Here is a 21,895-nt window from a genome sequence, read left to right as displayed (position 1 = left end):
CATTATTATGCTTGGTTGGATCAAGAGTTTTAAAAAATATTTTTTAATTGACTTATTTTCCTCAAATTAAAGGAAAATGATTTTCCTAGAGTGGAGAATATTTTTCAAAACACTGTTTCAACCTCACCACCCGGGAAATCCTTATAGCTCAATTGGTTGACTGTCCGAACTCCTACCTTATTGGTAAGTGTTTGATTCCCCATATTGTAAGCCCCTCTATTTCCACTCCCCCCACCCCATTTTAAATAATAATAAAATAATATAAAAACACCGCACCACGACCTTGACATGGGACCCAACTCCCAACCCTGATTCGACCCCAATCTGGGAACCAACTCCTAATACCGATCTATGACCTGACCTTGATGTCACCTCGTCTCTCGCCCCAATCCAGTTTGAACTTTGAACTTGATTTTCAATTACAACTCTAACCTTAACCTGGTACCCAACTAATAAATTGGATCTCAACTTCCAAAGTTGACCCAAGATCCAACTTCCGACATCGACTCATGATCATCACGGATTCTAACCTAAGACCATACTCTCGACACCAACTCAGTACTGGATCCTCGTTAGGGAAGTGACTCCTAACCCTGACTTATGTCTCAACTAATGCCAACACCCAACTCTTGACCACGATCCCGATCTGGGACAAACATAATACTAAGATATAAGGGGTCGTTTGGTGTGATGGATAAGAGAAAGTTATTCAGGGATAAAAATTTAGTGTCTCTTAATCTGTTGTTTGGTTAGACATGATGAGATAACTTATCCCAGGATTAACAAATAGTACTGAGATAAGTTATCCCTCCCTGAGGGTGGAATAGTAATCCCAAGATAACTTATCCTGGGATAAAATATGTAAATTAACAAAATTACCCCTTAACTCTCTTTTATACACCACTTATACATTCATGTATATTATTAATATAAACAACTATAATAACATTCACAACCTTACTTAATCATTATTTTTATCATAATATATTTTTCTATTAAAAAATTACATTTTATAAATACAACTTTTATTTATGAATATATTATAAGTTGATTTTTTGGCCTAATTTTAAGTTTATTTATATTTTGATTTCTCTTAAAATATTCACTCCACTACTAAATTACATATTTTGAATTACATAGTTTATTACTCACTTAAAAATTATATTCTATGTATCCATTAAAATGTTGATAACTTTAATAATAAAATTTCTTTTACTTTGATAAACTTAAAATGAAAGTTTTATTTTTAAGCTAAATAAGATCGAAAGTTTAATTTTTAAGCTAAATAAGATGAAAGTTTAATTATTAACTAAATAAGATAAAAGTTTTATTTTGAAGCTAAATAAGATGAAAATTTTATTTTTAAGTTAAATAAGATAAAAGTTTTATTTTTAAGTTAAATAAGATGAAAGTTTAATTTAAAAAACACACGACACAATCATGGAAATGCCCATATAAAAATATTTAAGCTAAATAACATGAAAGTTTGATTTTTGAGAATGAATAACTAAAGTTTGCAAAGAAAATAAATAAAAAAAACAAACTAAATAAGGTGGAGGGTATTTTTGTAAAGAAACAACTTATTATTAAAAAATTATACAATTGATTTAAGTTTGAATATGACAAATCAAACAAGCAATAAAAATTATTCCCAGCATAACTAATCTCAATCTCAGTATAACTTATTCCAACATAACTAATTCAGGATAACTTGTATTCAAACCAAACGACCCCTAAATGATTAAGATTAGAACATTCTTTCTATTTAAATTTTGGACCCCAACATTTTATTTAAATTCCAAATAATATTCTTTTTTCCCGTCAACTTAAATATTGGTCCAAACATGTATTTTCAGTACCAAAGACCGAAACTCCCGCATTTCTCATGCGCAAAACAAGTACGTAAAATCCATTTTCAGAAAAGCTCCAAAATTCTCCTACCGACCAACTCCGATGGCATCTATGGCTTTTACTGATTTTTTATTCAAACAAATAATGATTCAAATGAATAAATAATCAATAAATAATTAGTGACCGACTCTAATTTTCACTCTCAAAACAGTAAGATCTCTTCATAATCATGTTTTTGTAATCACTTTAGCACCATAATTACGAAAAATGTCTCTTAAAGTTTTTTTTCTCACTTTCATCATCGTACTGGTCTTCTCCGTCGCCGTTAACGGCCGCCGCTTCATCAGCAACTCCGGTGGACTAATTTCAGATGGAGTTCACAGTGAGATCGGTCGGGATTTGGAAATTCTCCGGGTGGATCGGGATTTCGTCGGCGGTGAGGAGGAGAGTTGTGAACAGAGTTATGGGTTTCTGCCTTGTACTAAAACTGCTCTCGGAAATGTTTTTCTCATTTTGGTTTATGGTTACCTTATGTTCCTTGGTGCTACGTATCTCTCTTCTGGTAGTGAACTGTTGCTTGAGATTTTAGGGCCTGGTATTATTGGTGGACTTTTTCTTCCTGTGCTTGGTGCTCTTCCGGATGCTATGCTTATTCTCGGTACGACTATTATAACAGTTCTCTGATTTTGGTTCACTAATTGATTAATTTGTTTTACCTGTTAGTAATTGTAGTATCATCCTAACCATGTCTCGAAGCCTGCATGCTGGATTTTGGATACTAGTTTAAAACCTTATGAATATGATCCTTTGATCTTGAAGGGAAACAAATGATGTGAGTAGGAATCAATTCTCACTTGTTTTCAAGATCTAATATGTCAATTGAACTAATTAAAGGATAAGGGGACTGATGCAATCTTAGTTGATTAAGAAATAGTGTTTTACTATGAGTAAATTTCACTTTGTTTGGTCAGTAAAATGAGTTGAGAGTCATGAGGTCTCAGCTTCAAATTCCAGTAGAGACAAAAGACAAAACACAAAACACAAAACACAGTAGAGCTGTTTATGGAATTAGTAGAGGTGCCCGAGAGCTTACGTGGTATTTGTTGCGGGTGGGAGGTGACATGTATCCTATGGAATTAGTGAGGTGCGCGAAAGTTGGTCATGATACCATGGTTATTAAAAAACAATAAATAAATAAATTTCTCTTTGTCCCCTAGATTGCAGCATCTAATCCATGACTTCAGTCTAGTAGCTAGTAGTAAGAGCGAAGCTTGTGATGTGTGGGTTAGGGGCACATCCTAGGTTTGAACCTTTCTGCGTACAAGGGCCTGATATTAAGTAGAGAAGAGTAGAGGGGGGACATTATCCACGCTTCGAACCGTGCACTATGGCCCTCGTGAGTTTCTCGGTTATTAAGAAAAATTTGTTAATGTGGATGCCTACTATATCAGTCAAAGACCATATGTTACAAGCTATAATCAACGTGTCCCAAGTTTCTCACTACTTTGAACTTCATTGTTTCAGTATCAGGGATATCTGGAAGTACTGCAGCTGCTCAGAGCCAGGTCTCTGTAGGAATGGGATTGCTAGCTGGGTCAACTGTGATGCTTATAACTATTATTTGGGGAACCTGTTGCATTGTTGGCAAGTGCAACATACAAAATTCTGTTGCTGTAGACATGAAAGACACTAGAGGATTCAGCTTGACGGGTTTGCATCTCAACTCTTAGAATATGTATACAAGCTCCTTCTTGTTCTTACTTTTGTCTTTCCTGAAATATGTTGCTATAGATCCCTTTCGGCTTTATTTCACCCTCTTCCCTTGTTTGGATTAATTATGCTCTAGTCTTTTAAATCATTGGGCCACAAGGAGGATTTTGTGTACTTGTGCAAGTGATATTCCTGCTAGTATATGGCAGATTTTGTGTATCAAGATGCTTCTACTCAATGAGTGGCTGTCAATGTAGGTTCTGGTGTTAGTACTGACATCTGGACAAGCCATGCTGCAACGATAATGGCAGCATCTGTAACACCATTTCTTGTTGTCCAATTGCCACAGCTCCTCCATTCAACTTCAGGAAGACATTTATCTGTCTTGATTGGTCTTATCATTTCACTTTCACTGCTTGTTTCTTATTGCGTCTATCAGGTACTGTGACATTGCCCATGTGTTTTTTTCTTTTATTCACTGTGGGTAATCTAATTTTCTTTCAAACTGCAATGACATATCTGCAGAGATTTGCGTTGACGACACTCTTTGGAGATAAATATCAATTTTTACAGTTTCTAGCTGAATTTTCAAATAGGCAATAACAACATTGCCTATGATTGACCGTGCTTTAAATAGTTTTTATCCCCACATATGCTGGATAATGGACTTCCATATAACCGCCTGAGTTCAAATTGAACTTGTATCTGAAGACAACCTGATGACTCCTGTATACCTCTTCCTCTTCCAACAAGATGAAACAAATAAATATAAATCTTTGTCATTCTTTATACTAGGCTGGTTAATAAATTCACCTTTTTAGTGTTTGAGATCACGAGGCCTGTTTCTTATCTTCTATAATGAAGTCGTTCTGAACTTCCAACTTCTAATGCAGGTCTTTCAGCCTTGGATACAGAGTAGACGTCTTGCTTATGTAAAACATAAGCATGTTATATCAGGAGTTTTGAAACAGTTAAGAAAGCGTGCATTGGGGAGGCTTTGCACAGACCAGGGAGCACCAAATATAGAAGTTTTAGAAAAGTAAGTTTGAAATGATTTCTGCACAGTTTTAATCGCTTTTAGAATCTTGATCAATATGATGAAGGATTTCATGACAGGCTATTCAAGGCAATTGATGAAAATAAGGATGGGTATCTTTCCCGCCCTGAATTAAAAGCTCTGGTAGTAGGAATCCGTTTGGAGGAGATAAACTTGCATGAGAATGACGCTATAGAAAAACTGATGAAAGACTTCGATACTTCACATGATCATCGAGTTGAAATGTCCGAGTTCATTGCTGGAGTTACAAAATGGCTTACTGAGGCCAGGGGTTCCGAGGCTTCTTCTCCTGAAGCTGGTCCTGATACAATGAAGTACCTTGATGACTTGCATGAGGTTTGTTTGAGTGTTGTGACCTTTTCTAGATAGTTCATTGTCGTGACGATAGTGATAAAATATAAACGTGCTTGCAGCAAACAAGGAGAGAACACCATTTCTTAGGGGATCAAAGTGACGAAAGTGTTGAAACTGTTGAGAATCCTCGATCAACTGTAATTAAGGCTGTTCTACTGCTGTTGCTGGGTACTGTCATTGCTGCCGTGTTTGCTGATCCTCTGGTTGATGCTGTCAATAATTTCTCTAGTGCCACAAGCATTCCTTCTTTCTTCATCTCATTCATTGCTCTGCCACTGGCGACCAACTCCAGTGAGGCGGTGTCAGCTATTATCTTTGCTAGCCGGAAAAAGTTGAGATCTGCGTCATTAACATTTTCTGAGGTTTGTTTTCCTCGAGCTTTGTGCTTTTATGTAGTATAATATGTGGGTTTTCTACCCCTTGCATCAATGAACCTGGAAGATCATTAATGAAAATCAAGAGGCAGACTTGATCTGAGGTTTCCCAATTGTCAAATCCCTTGCGATCATTTCTGTATGCAGGATGAGATAAATGGTTGGAGGGGATTTAATGTAGGACAGTTGATCCTCAAACTAGTTGGAATCAACTCTATTAATCCTCAATATCCATTTTGCTCCATTTTAACCTCTTTTGTTTAAACATTCAATAATTTAGATTTGAGCAGTTTGATCGCGTGTATCACTGATACAATTGCATAACATTTGTGATGGTACCTTGCAGTTGTATGGAGCAGTGACTATGAACAATCTCCTTTGTCTATCCGTCTTCCTGGCTCTCGTCTATATCAGAGGATTGACATGGGACTTCTCGTCTGAAGTCTTGGTTATTCTAATTGTCTGTGTTGTCGTGGGGGTCTTTGCAAGCGTTCGTAGCACCTTTCCTCTTTGGACTTCCTTGCTAGCTTTTCTACTTTACCCCTTCTCTCTTGTACTTGTATATGTTCTTGACTACAAATTTGGTTGGTCTTAGACGACTCTTTTTGTTGAACTTGTATGCGTCTTTTGAGCTACGGCACACTTAAGTCGCTCTTGGACGTGGTAGTAGAACTTCAGTAACTTGAAAACTTAAGTGATTTGGTTGTATTTATTTACTTACAATTTCCCACTGCTGTTTATTGGTTACAGGTTTCGACTGTTCTCTCTAGTCAATCATATCTTATTGTTAAGCAGACTGCTTCTGCGTTTCCATATATCTCTTATGCGGTTTTGATGTACTTTTCTGCTACGCGCACTTGTTTTTTACCCCTCTCAAGGAGGAGTTTCCATCTTTTTGGTCCCGTGGGACTCGATCTCACAATTCAATTTTCGAGTTGGAGGTGAGGAGTGCTTCCGTCCTGTTTTGCACACTTGTACCATAAGGGACACTCCTTCCAAATCGGCTAAATCGCTGGTACTCAACCAAAACTTGACTTCCACTCATACACCTAGTTTTTTTTTAATTTTATAATGTTATATACTGTGTTAAAAAGGAATATGTGGGTGTAATATGAACTAGGTAGATGTAGTTATTTTTATTAAATTGTATATTTCTGTAAAAATTCCAAGTTAATAATGGATAGGTCATTACCTGATAAAAGTTATCTGAATTGTACTAGGCTAGAATAGAATGGACAAAACAATGGGTCATTGTCCAAACCACTTAATTTTTTTTCTTAAGTTTTAATTTATTTCCTTGATTTTTATAATTGTTTAATCACCTAATTAATCTTTTTGTTTATGGTTGTACATAATATACATCTAATAAAAAAGTCTTTTTAAAATATATATCAGCCCAACATTGGATGGATTGCGTTGGCAGATCAAATAGACCGAGTTAATAAATGAACAAGTCATTAGCCCACCAAATTTGAGTAAGTCATATTTTTATGGGTTAATTTTGCCACATGTAACCTGTAGGTAAGGCTCAAGCATTTAGGCACCTAATTTTCTACCTATTCTAATAAACAGACATAGACACAGTAAGTGCAAAACATATTTTGTTCAATACTTGATTTAAAGAAGTTACTACAGCCAGAATTCTCAACATTTCACTTGCCTTGTGGAACTGAAGACATGTGAAAATATATAGCCAAAAGAATCTAACTCGACACGCATTAAGAGAGTAACAGTTTACAGAAGTTAAGAACTAAGAACCAATGGTACCAGAAAGACCTGAATCCAGACATCCTAGTTGAAAAGTCCAATCAAAATCTCACTCGTCATCTCATCATGGACCCGGAGGTTAATCAAACCCTCTCTAGTATGAGGCATACTTTTCATGCTCTGACTTACATGTGAGGCTCAACTACAAATGGTAAAGATATTCATCAGAAGGAACGTTGTTCTACCACAGAGTGGTATGAAATCCCTGCAGAAACAAACACCTTAGAACTTCAACTAGCCATCTCACGAAGAGATACACAGAAATTCTCCCAGAAGACGCACAACCAAGTGTAATGACTAACTTCTACAGCTTCAGATTGAGATCAACATGTCCTCCTACTTCAACGTGGCAGTTGCGTTTGTTTGTTCCTTCTTGGCTGATTTGTACCTTGGTAGTTGGGAAAAATCCATAGATGGATTCTTGAACTGATTTGCTTAGGGCTGAGCTTGTTGTAGTAGGTTCTTCAGCAACTCCCTGTGGATTTAACAAAGGCAAGAAGATCGTTAGACCAAAATCGAGATACCAATAGATAAAGGCATCAGAACATAAAAATGGTAGACCTTTTGTTCTCACCTGACAAGTCACTGATTCCAATGTAAATCTCTCTGCACTCTGAAGGTTTGAATTAGATGAATGATGATATGGAGAAGCGGCTGTTGGAGGAGCCAACGTGAGAAAATCTCCATTGAGAGCTTTATTTTGTCTGACAACATCCCTTGGTTTGGACTCGGATAGAGTCCTTGATCCTGAAGGAGCTTCTCTGGAGAAAAATGCCAAAAAAAGTCTAAGCAGGTATTTTAAGCACTAAAACTATGAAATGATCATTCAAAATATCAAACCTTTTGAGCAGATTTCCTGATTCTAAACTGGTTGCACATTCATTGCTGCAAGAAGCTGATTCAGGTGATCTCGATGCAAGGTTAACATAGGCTGGAGGAAATTTGCAGTGAAATGCAGGGACTGGTGGAAACTCTGGAGTGAAGGGATATGGTCTCTTCATGCCAAACATCTACAAATACATCATCAGTAATCAAAGTTGTAGCCGTCAACCAAAAAACTTAAAGTAAAACAGTCTTCTTCTTTTTTTTGATAAGCCATGGTTTCCCAAGCAGCTTACGTGCACCTCTCAACTGATTCCATGGAAACCTGTCACCTCTCACCAGCATCAGGTATCATGTAATTTTGTCCACCAAGGGTAGGGCATCTGGGAAGAAATCACCTAGTGTTTTTTTGTCACTGTTGAAATTTGCATCTAAAACCTCATGGTTCTCAACCCACTTCATTGACCACTAGGTGACACCCTTGAGTTCAAAGATAAACCATCTAGATACCTAGTTTTGGGTCTTTACTTGTGAGTTCCACTTTGACGCACTGAAATAATGGTTGGAGACATGTTATCTCACATTTGTGAATTGTGATTGTGACATGTCTCTTGGTTTTTAAATCATTATCCTCGGATAGCTTGTTTAGATGAAAGAACACAAGAACTGTTTGAGCAAAAAGGGACAACTATAGAGCTATCCTACATTTTGTGGGGAATGGAGGGTGTAACCTGAGCTGAGTGAGCATCTCTTCTGGCTTTTAAGATGCTCTTTTCATCAAGTATCTGAATATTAGTTAAGAGTCACAAAGAGAAGTTCTTTTACCTTTTTTTGGCAGTAGAAGGTGTGTACTAAAGTTTTCTACTATCAAGTTCGAAGAAAAAAGATGTTCAACACATTGGATGTAAATGACATGTCTCCATCTTTATAATTCAAAGAACATTTCACATAACGGTTCTGTACAAACTAAGATCCTCACTAGAATCAATAGGATATCCAGGTAAACTGTATTTCAGCCTTTTGACAGAAGAGAGCATTATGAAAATTGATTTCTATATAATAGTGACTAACAGGCAGAAAAAAAGAAATTACCTTCACATCTTCAGGCCACAGCGGTAAATAATTACACGAATAATAATTTTGGTTTGAAGGGGGCTCCATCTGATAATTTAATACAGATGATGATGAAATCCCTGATGAGATATTCATCTGCAGTTACCACAAAGTGATTTAATCAGAGCATTTCAAACACATCAAAACAAAATTCTAGACGTGATAATCCAACGATGATATATAACATTGCAACTAAATTAATAAACTTGCTTACCATTGATGAAGAACAAGAAGGTTGCTGATATTGTTGTGATCTTTGCAGCACACTAGGTAGAGGTAAAATGGGGTTATGCAGTTCATTCGGCAAATCTACATTAGCCCCGAAAACAACACCATGGCGATTTCCCTGTTGGCTTTCTCTTTCAGGACTATACTCACAACTCCACAATTTAGGACATTTATCACTCCCTGAACCTGAAACAGACGACCAACTTAACTCCCCTCCACCCATGTTCATTGGTTTTGACGATTGTAAAGTCTTTGGACGGAAACCATCAAGAACTAAGGCAGACAGATTTGGTCTAAAGACACTATTTTTCGAAAGCAGATCCATTGTTGATGGTGGTGGTAAAGTGATTGAACTAGGCCTAAAACTAGAACCTTCAACAGCTAAGCTTTTTGACATAGTTTTGGTGGAATGAACTGAATTTGGTACCAAAACATTAGGTGTTTGAAAGTTTGCATCTTTTTCATGTTTTTTCTCCCCTTCCATTCTAATCCTTTCAAGTTGAGCAACACCAAGCCCTCTTTGTGGGATTTTTTTCTGCTTCACTTTTTTCGATGCTCTACTCGTAGCACCACCACCACCGCTACCACTTGAACCACCACCACCACCACCACCACCACTACTATTACTACACTTACGGGTATGCTCCTCTATCACCATTATGTTCGTCTTTGTCTTCATAGATCAAGAAAAAAAACTATACACTAGTACTTAAAAGTAAAACCTAAAGGACAAATATATATATATATATAGACATTGAATCCATCCACCACATTATAACCATATAAATTCCTCTAAACAATACAATTAATCTTGAGGGTTTGGAAAGAAAACCCCAAATGGAAAAACTCAATGAAAATACAGAAAAAAACCAAATTCAAGGAGAAGAGAAAAAACCCAATTCCCCATTTGTACGTTACATGAAATCTTGTAGGTCATCGAGTCAAGATCTGCAACTTATATGGAGATAAATATAAATAAATAAATGTACACCAAAAAACCCATAATTCAGCAAACAAATCTATATAAAATTGGATCTTATTTACACAAAAATGTACAAATACAGATACAGTTAAAGCAAGCTATAAAGAGCAAAGGAAGAGTATCTGAGATATTCGGATTTTTCTCATAACCAGTTGTCTGTAAATAGATCAGATCAGTAAAATAAGAAAAAAAATTAATTTTTTTCAAAATGGAAATCTAAAGGCAGCTAAAAATGCGGAATTTGTGAGAGTAAGATTCAGGCAATCAAATTTATCGGCCAAAATTATCGGTCGACTCCACATTTTCCGACTCTCAAGTACTCTTCTTTCTCTTTTCCTCTAAATCTCTCATCAAATTCTCTGTTCTTTTTCTTTCTCTTACAAATAAAGACAATGCCGCGCTCTAAGTTTTTATTACAGTAAAAAAAAAAACTGAATTATTGTTACTCACTTTGTTTACTATGGATCTTGACTTGACACACGTCTTAAAATATTGATATATAAAAGTATAAAAAAAAACTCAAATATGTTATTGAAGCTTTGGATAGATTCGAATAAATGAGTCAAAATTTTAATATATTTGAGTTCTTCTTAGAGTTTGATTAACATATTTGAGCCTAAATAAGTACTTCCTTTGTTTTAATTTATGTCAATTAGTTTGACTTGATATGAATTTTTTTTAAAACGAAAAAAGATTTTTGAAATTTATGTTCTAAAATAAGTTGTATGTAGCTATAAATGTATATTTTAAAGTTAAATTGTTAGTACTAATTATATTTATTTATAATAGTTACTTATTATTACAAGTAATTTTATATTTCTTTGTTAAATAATTTAGTATGAATGTATGATCGTGTTAAAATATTATACTATTATCAACTCACAAAGATTTTTTCTTTCATAAAACTTGTTGTGTTTCTTCTTATACTGTGTTTCAAAAAATCAACATTATGAAATCTCATTCAAAGCATATATATTTAAAAAAATTCACTAGATATTTGATATCTATATTAAAATATATGATTAAATTTAAATTCATGCATTATAAATTTATTTTTAAAGACGATGCTACTAATAAGATTTTTCCATTCATCACAACCAGCAAATACTCTCTCTATTGTGTATTATACACCGTGCGTAAAGCAAAAATATTATACGATCTTTAATAAAAGATCTTAATGTACAAGATTTGTTCAATATAAATAGTAATAAATACTTGGAAAGATTCTTAACAAATATTCTCCCTGCTCATTTTAATTTCCCACTTCAGCCAAAAAGAAAAATTGATCTAAAATATTTGTCATTTAGAAAATTAATAAAATATTCTCCTTATTTCATTTTATATGTCATATAGTATGTTTGTCCAAATTTCGGAAAAATCAAAATTATTTGAGGTTTTTATCCAGAAATTATACGTGTTTTTGAGTAGAAGTAGGAATAATTTTATTATTGTTTGAAGAGACGCTATAAATTTCTGCTTCATACAAAAAGTAAATGAAGATTTTTTTCTTCGTGATAAAATATCCTTACTAACTATATTGGTATTGATTAACAATCTTAATATATACTTTCATCTTATGTTATAAATTTAAGTAGTCTTTTATATAACAAAATTATTTCTTTATTTTGTTAATACTAATTGTAAAATGAACCACAAAATTCTATAGTCTTTTTTTGTAATTTGACAATCAAAAGTATTTTGTTGAACAAATTGGTCAGCCACTATTTGTTTACCAAATACAAGGTAATAGTACTAAAATAAATTGATAATATGAACGGCTTCTCTCCAAAGTACTTTTGGAAAGCTAATTTAACCAACAAATAATATTTTTCAAAATAAGTAGTTTTTAAAAGTTTGACCAAAATAGCTTGACTGATATCGTATTTACGAAAATATATAAGGTTTTTCAATTATGTGATCTTACACTAAAATTATGCATAATGTATTGAAATGTCAGTTATATCTTATGGTATTAAATGTGTATATTGGAATTTTGTACTTAATACAATGCTTGATACACTTTTCACATTTATTGAATGCTCCCCACAATATTTTTCTTCAACAATTGGAACATTGTGCTAGGTTTCCATGTATGGCTACTTTCCAAGCTATACTATATTATTCAATTATAATAGCTATTCTACTTAATTAACTTTAATTTGTGCAAAGATTAATTACTTGTTTTGACTAAAAGATTGAAAGGATATTTTGTATGTGAACAACCATTTAATTATATCCTCTTTAGTCCATATGAGATGGATTTGTTGAAGCAATTTATTAAAGCCCATCCCAAGTTGTTTAGCAATTTTGAGCAAAGATTACATTGTAGAAAACTTTCTATATATGGAAATAATGCATTCTCTTGTGGATTCTTTCAAAACCCAAAACCAACTACTTTGGGCTTCCCTTTTTCTCTATTTACATAAATACAAAGTAACCAAAAGGACATCAAATCCAAGTAAGGTAAAAGGGTATATAAAAGGGGTGAAATGAAAATTGAGAGGTGAAGGGTTTGTCTGACCCATAGAGTCATCAAGTGGGCCCTATCTTAGTCAGATATTTCGAATTTTCGAGTTTGAACTCTGAAAATAAAAGTATGTTTACTCACTTTAATAGATTTTTCCAATATGGATAAAATTAGTCATAGTCAGGCAATATGCTTCATGTACCGGATATCAAAAGAAAAATTTCAGAAAAATACGACAATAAAAAATATTTACAAGTGATTAGCCTAACAATCTTATTTACAAGTGACTAACCTAACAATCCTATTTATTCATTGTTTTTTTAAGTGTGTGTGGGTGAAGTTCATTGAAAATTTGATAACCTTCTAGATGAGACTATATACAAAATTTGAGGAAGACTGAAGTTGATTTGAATTGATATGAAAAATATCATTGTATGTTATGTATATAACAAATACCACTAATATACTTGATATACACAAGATACACAAATATACATGGATGATATATAAAAACAACGCTTCAATTTGTTTTTTAATCTATCAACTCAAAAAATCTCACATCAGCCCCAAATGGGTTCAAATTTTTTGTACAAGCTTCATATCAATAACCACTTCAAATTATAACGCTTATACAATTCGATTTTTTAAATATGAGAGGCTCAAACTCAATAATAATGGTTTTCAAGATCTTCTAAATTCATTGAGTTCAGTAGGTTTTCAATAGTATTTCAACAACTAAAAATAATAGTGATAATGATGATGGTACTATCTGATGGAAAAATAGCGAAGAACTATGTAAAAGGTAAATAACCAAAATTGATACTATAATAATTTGGTTTGATTGACACAAAATGTAATTTATCTCATAAGGAAAAAAATACCAAAAAATAGAGTCATGAAGATCTTTATTGTGATATACCATTGGATTTTGGCTTTCAAAATGGGCCACCTTAGGCTCAACAAACTATCAATGAGTAAAAAGGAAACAAAACAAAAAAGTGTGTGTGGAAGAGGGCCAATACAAACAAGAAGCCACATTCAATGGACCCCTTTTAATGACACATGACCATCTGTTTTGGTATTTATGGTGTCAAGATTTTGTTAGATATGCAATATATTGCATCTATGCACAAGATTCTCTATTTACTACCTATACAATATTCCCATAGTTATGTCCTTATTCTACTTTTTATAATTCAATTATTGAGACTTTGATAACCATACTCTGTTTCGATTTGTTTGTGTTACTTTTCGTTTTAATTCATTTAAAAAATAATATTTCTTTATCTTTTTTACAGTATTTTTTATACTAATTTCTTTCTACATGATATGTTTAAGAGTCTGTTTTGGGTAAATTAAAAAAAAAAACACTTATAAGTACTTAATTTTATGTTAAATAGATAAAAATAAATCAAATTCATAAGTTAATCCAAACAGACTTCTAAGATCATAAGATTAAAAGGTTTTTTTTAATATACGTATTTTTAGTTTATGAATGCATAATTCATAAATTCTTTTTACTTTTTTAAACTCTAACTATATTAAATTAAAAACAAACAAATAAATTGAAATAGTGAGATTATTAGCGAACTTATCTTCTTCATCTTTGGTAGTGCTTAGAATATTTTCAAGGAAGGTTATTTATTTATTTATTTTTAAATAATAACTAGAAAGAAATTTAGTTGGATATGACATAACAACAAGTCAACAACTATAAAATGTTAGCAACTGGCTAGGGTAGTAATTAACAAGATTAGATCTAATTATTTTTCTAATATTTTTGAATTGACATGAATTAACCTTTCTTGTTGTATGATCTTCTTCGAAAAGAATGATACAATTAAAATAATACGTTTAATAATCTCTTTCGATAGATATCTTTTAGTCCAAACACTAATATTCACTTGTGCTATCAATAGAGTTACCCAAATCCTTTTTTGGCAGAAAAAAGTGAACCAATACAATTTCTAAAATTTTAAAATCAAATAACGAAATATGATCTTTTATTCTATGATAACAATTGATAGCTAAGTCGTCTAGATTAATTTTTGTAATATCTAGCTATTGTATTCTCACATTTCAAAGAACACCAATCACAGTTACCACATGTTTTGATATACCACTTTTTATTTTTTTTGATAATAATTACTAACAGTTAAGTCTAGAATCAACTTTTATAATAGCTAGCTATTGTACTCTCACATTCCGAAGAACTTGACTGATGAGATGTCAACTGCAGTTACCACGTGTTAAGAAACAAAATACACATAATAATTATTGACGTATTTTGGCAAAGATTAAAAATTGATTACCTCCATGTGTGATATTCTTAATTTTATAAAATTAATAAAATTTTATGACCCTATGAGAGCATATAAGGTCCTGTAGCTCAGTTGGTTAGAGCGTTGGTCTTATGAGCCGAAGGTCGCGGGTTCGAGCCCCGCCAGGACCAAAATATACAATTTTGTTTTTTTGTTACAAGTTCGTAAGTCTTTCTTTGGTTCACCCGCTTGCTCGAATATGAAGGGGAAGAAAAGGATAACCGGAGGGGGCATGAAATGAGCTAGGATTCAAAGTCCTGAACCGTAGCCTGGAACATTGACATACAATCTTTCTGGATTAAGGTAACCTTTCCCGAACCCAATAGTTTTGGTCTATTGGGTTTAATATATATATATATATATATATATATTATTAAAGTTTTCATTAAATTTTAAACTTAGTTCTAGCATTTGAGATCGCTATATTAAAGTTCAGAACTTGAAAAGTTCAAATCATGAATTTGCATCCATACTTAAATTTTGTATTATCGACATATTCAAACACCGTTACATAAACTAAGATGGAAGGAGTAATAGTTGAGTGAAGTTTCTTTTAATTTATTTAGTGGTGTGAGGGTAAGACATTGATTTTTTTATTGAAATTGAATAGAGCAAATCCACCTACATTGTGAATAAAATGAAGCAACCTCCTAAAAAATTGACTACTCAACTTTCTAGTTGGCATGTAGTTTTTGAGTGACAAAAGTAGTACATTTACATTTCTTTCTACTCCATATCTTTTTAAAAAATATATATATAAAAATAAATTGAAGAAAAGAAAAGATCACCTACCTCCTTTCTAATTTATTTCAATTTTACCACAAAAAATTGAGAATTTAAAAACTTAAACACAACCAAAGATCTTTATGATATGCTTATTATAAGTTCTGAGGTATGAAACTATATGTTATATTCTGAATTTTGATCATTCAATATTATATACTATGGGTTTTTGCTTGAAAACAATTATTGGGCTAAAGAGGAACAAAAGAAGAAAATCCAAACAGCTCAAGGTACCTACATTTCTCTCTACTCACTTCCCTGCACTCTTAAAAAAAACTAGCAATATTGTCTCGATTTCGAGTAGTTCAAGGGCAAAATTGACATAGTTCTCCTTATTTTGGAATAATCGCTGGTAGAGAAAGTATTTTTGAACTACTTTGCTAGTTGGATGACATTTTAAAACTAGTTGGTGTTTTTTTGAGCCAAAACATAATAGAAGGTTAAAATTGACCTATTTTGAATAGTTCAGAAATATTCCCCCACCCTCCTCCAAAAAAAAAAAAAAGAATGTCGATCTATCATTATCTGCCTATCGTTATTATGTTAAAGAACCAAGATTTTTCACTAAGAGTTGTGATGGAGTGATAACAAGAGTTATTTCTTTGTATGAATAAATAAACATACAAAGAAATTAGCTAACAAGAGTTGTGATGGAGTGATAAATATTTTTTCATTCTTAATCAGAGATCTCAGGTTCAAATTCCCCTGAGTACGAAATTGTCTTTGTTACTTGTTAAGGAATGCTTTACCCTCAATGTTTAGGACTTACCGATTTACTATATATACATATGGAACAAAAAATTCATAAATATAAAAGTTAGATTGATATATTTGACATTTAATTTGCAGCTTACAAGTTCTAGTGCATCTGATGAGCCAAAGGGAGATGTTCAAGTTCCTAGTGCTCATTATTCAAATGGAACTTCATCTTCAAAAATGATTACTCGTAAGACTAAATTTACTCACAACACTGCTGCCACTAAAATTCAGACTGCCTACAGAGCTCATTTGGTAACTATTCTTTATATAATTCATAAGTTCCAAAATAATTATCACGTTTCATTTTTTGAAAGTCAAACTAGATGTATAGGTGCGTCTTTCATAATATGCCCATGTTGTTTTATGACATTGCCAAAAATAGCCTTTATGACATACTTCCATCCCACATAGTGCAATGTCGTCATCCCACGACTGCACGTCTAGGCCAATAGACTATGTCGTTGGGTGCTGGCTTAGCATAGTATTTTTCGTATAGTTTTTGAATATTTAAATTTAATGTAAAGTGCTATTAATTGTGTAGGCAAGAAAAGCTCTACGGCGCGTTAGGGGTGCAGTGAGATTTCAAGGTGTGATTGAAGGGCTAAGTGTAAATAACCAAATAGCAGGGACTTTGAAGCAAATACATTGTTGGAGCAAAATACAATCAGAGATTAGAGCAAGAAGACTCAATATGGTGACTCAAGGCCACAATAAACAGAAGAAAATTCAAAATCAACAAAAACTTGAGGCTAAGCTTCACGAGCTTGAGGTAATAGTTAAAGTTATTATCGTATGATCAAGAGTTTATAGATCCAAACTGAGGAATCAATCTACATGCAACAAACAAACAAACAAAAAATTCCAAAAAGCTAGTTCAAGACCTAAGAATTGTTCAAGTCCTTATAAAAATACCATCCATCCCTTTTTCATCTAACGTGTGACTCTTCAACACCTAATCTCACGCCTAAGACTGAACATCTGGTGCCTGAACAATTTAAACTAAGGCCCCCATCATTGTTAAACATTAATTGGGCTGGATCCCATTCTACTATGATACCATATGAAGATATAAATCTTGGGCTTAACTCCACCTTAAAAGTTTTCATGTGACGTGGGGTATACAATTCACATTTTGTATACTTCAACAATAAAAATAACTAAATCATATTGTTTATATACACTGAAGGTATACAATTTGCTTACCTGCCGGGTATTTTGCACATATTTTTTCCTAAATAAAGTATAGAGCGTAATATTTTACTTTTGTATTTGTTAAATTTGTTTTTGAAATCATTTTTATTAAATCACTGGTCGATCGAAAACAACCTCTTTACATTTAAAAAGATAAGATTTGTATACACCAATCCTTCTCATACTCCACTTATAAGATCATACGGAATATAATATTATTGAAGTATAGAGAATAATATATTTTTTAAAGCATATTTCGCGTAAAGCTTATTTGTTCCTTTATTAATCATTCTTGTACTTAACAAATAATTATATACCACCTTCATTTTGTGGGGGAAAAAACTATAATGTGTTTTATATCTTTTTTAGAAGATTTGTGACTTGTGAGTTATATTAAACTTAATTGTTTCATGAAAAAACACCTTATAATATTAAAGACTTGTTCAACTTCAATTTTGTCTTGCCACCTTTTGCAAAAGAATGTTCAAAATTTCAACTTAAATAATTGCCCATTTAAGGCATGAAAAGACAACAACCAACAAAATAATTAACACCCTTACAATAATGGATATTCCTATAGGCTATATCAATCACTTTCTTTTTTTTTGAATTATGTGTCTGTTTATATTAAGCTTACCTGGTTTCTCTTGTTTCTTTTTGGCCTACTTCTTTTTCCTTTTTCATATTATCATTGTTAATTAGGAAGATATTTGTTAAGCTATTTTGTTTTTTCAAGAGGCACATATCTTTAATTAAGCAATAGTTGAAATTCATTGGTTTGATTAATTTTAGTTTACATCCCATCAAGGGGTTATTATCAGAATTTTTTTTGTTTTCATTGTTCAAATCTGAAAATATTTAATTAAAGATGCAAAAATTTCAACTGTTAAATAATACATCAAATAACAACCCAACTTCAATTCATTCCATTCAAAGTTAATCCTTTTTTTAGAGTAATTTTTTCTAGGGATTAGAGAGAATCTGCAACAATCATAACTTAAATAATCAATTGTCAAATTTTTTCAGATAAATTTCATGTGTCCATAATCTAAATATTATTTAAGTTATACAAACCCTAGTCATCATATTACGATGGAAAAATTATATTTCTCACTATCTATAACGATGTATTTATAATTTATCGATAGGATTTAAGAGAAAGACAAACTAATGAGACTAATACATTGAGTATCATCACTTATGAATAGACCTGACCCAATAGTTATTTCTAATAAATAATGATGAAGCTATGTTTCTCAATTATGCTATTGAATTTTCTGTCATCTTCCACACATCCCATCAATTGATCAAAATTTGTCTTGTTATAATAACCTCCCTTTCACTTCCCACTCCTACATATTGTCTTGTTCACAACACAACCATACCCCCCTGGCCTGTCCCATTTATTACAACAACCAATAACTTATCACATTCTTAGGGTGTCATCATGTGGATTGCAAGTTAAGTTTGCGTCTAATATGAGACGAATTTGGAATTTAAAGACCTCGAATGCATTGGTATTATCTTAGTTTAAATATGAGTTTTAAGATAAATTTAAAATAATAATAATGAAGTAAGGCTCTAGCTGAATTCGGACCCAAGTCATGCAGGTAGTTCCTTTGGCTTGTACCAGCAATACACTTGCACTCTTATGCTTCTCATGGATACACTGTTAATTATATTCCAATTTCTGTTAATTTTTCAAGATAGATATACATATATACACATGATTTTTCCCGAAGTTATAGAGTCATGATTTTAAAATTATGTATATTTTAGAAGTTATTTTAAATGTTACTGTTGATTGGTGAACTTCTATAATTTTTTGTATATTATTGAAAAACACTTTCGAGAGAAATACACTTAAATTTTTTTAAAAAAAACTTAACCAAACACTAATTATTGCTCATAAAAACTTTTTTTAAATTTATTACTCAAACACAAATTGTTTCTCACCAAAAGTATTTGTATAAGCAGATTTTAAAAATTTGGCCAAACAGACTAAAAATTCAATTCAGATCAACGGTAGAGCATTGACTCATATGATGTCTCATTAAGGAGTTAAGTAGTTGCTTTGGAGATAGTTAGTGACAGTCAAAAATTCCGTTAAAGAATTTTCAATGTATAATATATGTAAATTTTACTTTGACACGTGTATACAATAAATTTCCTAATAAAGAGTGCTTAACTGATCATCCTTAACTGTTTATGACTACGCCAACGTCACTTAGATGGTCACTCAATTTTGATTTGATAAATAGGTGGAATGGAGTAGTAGTGCTGAAACCATAGAAGAAATACTACAGAAATTACAACAAAGAGAAGAAGCTGCAATTAAGAGGGAGAGGGCAATGGCATATGCATTTTCTCATCAGGCAAGTTAGCTATGACCCCCTTTTTAATTTGTCTATCCTGATTTTCTTATCATATTTAATATATATTTTTATTAAAGAAAAATAATATGTTTATCAAAATTGATTTTTATCTTTCTAAGTCAAGGAATATAAAAATCTATTGTATTCATCTTTTTTCTTTCTTGGTAAGACTTTTTCTTTTTCACTTGGTAGCGTCCACTATGTAGACTTTCAAATATAGAGAACTAGTATTCGCGTTCGCGCGTTGCGCGGAGATTATTAAATAAAAAAAATATTTTAAATTAGATTATAACTTTTTTTTTGTATTTTTCATTTAATTCAGTTTATTTAAAATGCTATTGTTCTGTTTTATCTGAAGGTTATCATAATATAACAAATATCAACTTCTATACATGTTTGAATAAGTGACAAATGTTTATTTATCATTCAATCAAAATGTATAATGATTTCTAGAAATATATTTATGCTTTGTGAACTCTTTGAGAATGAATTTTATGAGGGTATTCTCTAAATTTTATATTGTCTTTCATATTATTTAAAAGATATATAGTGGATAACTGATCATCTTCTGGTTGTAGATTAATTGACTGAAACACGTTAAATTTGTCTTTCTCCTTTAGTATATTTCTCTCATGATCTATCATCATTATCTAATATTTGAGTTGTTTCTGCATGATATCTGATCATTTTGATTCCAACATTATACATGTTTCAGTGGAGAGCCAATTCGAATCAATATTTTGGACAAGCATATTATGATCTTGGCAAGGAGAGTTGGGGTTGGAGTTGGATGGAACGTTGGATCGCGGTTCGACCATGGGAGACTAGAGTTCAAACAAACCCTATTGTTCCAAAAATCTCTCACTCTCAACAAGTTGCCAAGATAACTAGTAAAGCTACAAACTTGGGACCTATGAAACTAGTTGTATCAATTAAAAATCCATCCATTTCCAATGGAAAAGAATCTACAAAAGGAAGAAAGTTGTCCATCACTACTAATGAAAATCAAGTTTCTCAAGAGACTAATATTTGATTGGCAAACTCAACTTACTTATTACTACTTGAATATCTATACTTTTTTGGTTGATTGACATGTTTATTATTAATTTGGCTTTGTATATTTTAGTGTGGTGATGGAAACTTTGTTTTATGTAATTTTTGGTTTATGCTGTTTTTATGTGACTATTCATATTGGTGATGACTCCATTATACAAGCATTACAATTTCTCAATTGTCCATTTTGATACCAACAAATATATGACATCCCAAGCACTTGCACTATAATAATCTTAGTACTTTAATTATATTTTATTGCTATATGAAGAGAAAAATTGTCCTCCCAAAGACAATACTTTTGAGTATATAATATTTGTGTTGCTTTCATGCGCGTTGAAAAACTATTTCACTAGCTACTTGAAGCATATGATTACTGACAGGATCAATCAAGTAGCATTTTTCACTGGGGTTGGCATTACATGGACTTGACTAGCCTAAAAAGACATGATCAAATTTAAGACGAGCACGACCGTCATTTATATATAAGGAGGCAATAAAGACCTTATGCCCATTGAGTTAATTGAATTTGAGGATTTGAGTGTCTAGTCATGGACAACTATCACACGACATATATGTTTAATCGAATCCTTTCCTTTCTCCCCTCAGTTTCAAACATCGGGGTATGTAATAGTTATGATCCAACTATTCTTAATTATAGATCTTGAATCAGAGTCATAAAAATAAC

The 21,895-nt window shown here is 32.3% G+C and overlaps 3 protein-coding genes and 1 non-coding gene across 4 annotated transcripts; 3 read left to right on the top strand and 1 right to left on the bottom strand.

Moving 5' to 3' along the window:
• Positions 1-1,816: 1,816 nt before the first annotated feature.
• On the top strand, positions 1,817-6,113 carry LOC125868336 (sodium/calcium exchanger NCL-like). The gene is made up of 7 exons (XM_049548991.1): positions 1,817-2,509; positions 3,376-3,561; positions 3,819-4,000; positions 4,455-4,600; positions 4,678-4,954; positions 5,032-5,334; positions 5,693-6,113. The coding sequence occupies exons 1-7, from the start codon at positions 2,119-2,121 to the stop codon at positions 5,939-5,941; spliced, it is 1,734 nt and encodes a 577-aa protein (XP_049404948.1). The 5' UTR covers positions 1,817-2,118; the 3' UTR covers positions 5,942-6,113.
• Positions 6,114-7,066: 953 nt separating this feature from the next.
• LOC125868010 (uncharacterized) lies at positions 7,067-10,630 on the bottom strand. The gene is made up of 5 exons (XM_049548605.1): positions 9,263-10,630; positions 9,028-9,144; positions 7,954-8,123; positions 7,688-7,874; positions 7,067-7,588 (listed from the first exon to the last, which is right to left on the bottom strand). Exons 1-5 carry the CDS (start codon positions 9,953-9,955, stop codon positions 7,418-7,420), a joined length of 1,338 nt encoding a protein of 445 aa, XP_049404562.1. The 5' UTR covers positions 9,956-10,630; the 3' UTR covers positions 7,067-7,417.
• Positions 10,631-15,103: 4,473 nt separating this feature from the next.
• TRNAI-UAU (transfer RNA isoleucine (anticodon UAU)) lies at positions 15,104-15,177 on the top strand. The gene has a single exon. It is a non-coding gene; the product is annotated as a tRNA-Ile (tRNA).
• Positions 15,178-15,879: 702 nt separating this feature from the next.
• LOC125867544 (protein IQ-DOMAIN 10) lies at positions 15,880-21,495 on the top strand. The gene is made up of 5 exons (XM_049548084.1): positions 15,880-16,059; positions 16,679-16,840; positions 17,130-17,357; positions 20,041-20,154; positions 20,870-21,495. The coding sequence occupies exons 1-5, from the start codon at positions 15,991-15,993 to the stop codon at positions 21,185-21,187; spliced, it is 891 nt and encodes a 296-aa protein (XP_049404041.1). The 5' UTR covers positions 15,880-15,990; the 3' UTR covers positions 21,188-21,495.
• Positions 21,496-21,895: the final 400 nt, after the last annotated feature.

The sequence above is a fragment of the Solanum stenotomum genome, chromosome 6 (genome assembly GCF_019186545.1).
Source record: "Solanum stenotomum isolate F172 chromosome 6, ASM1918654v1, whole genome shotgun sequence".
In the NCBI taxonomy this organism is placed as follows: domain Eukaryota; kingdom Viridiplantae; phylum Streptophyta; class Magnoliopsida; order Solanales; family Solanaceae; genus Solanum; species Solanum stenotomum.
Note: the sequence above shows the minus strand (reverse complement) of the source record. Positions and strands in the feature narration are given on the sequence as shown.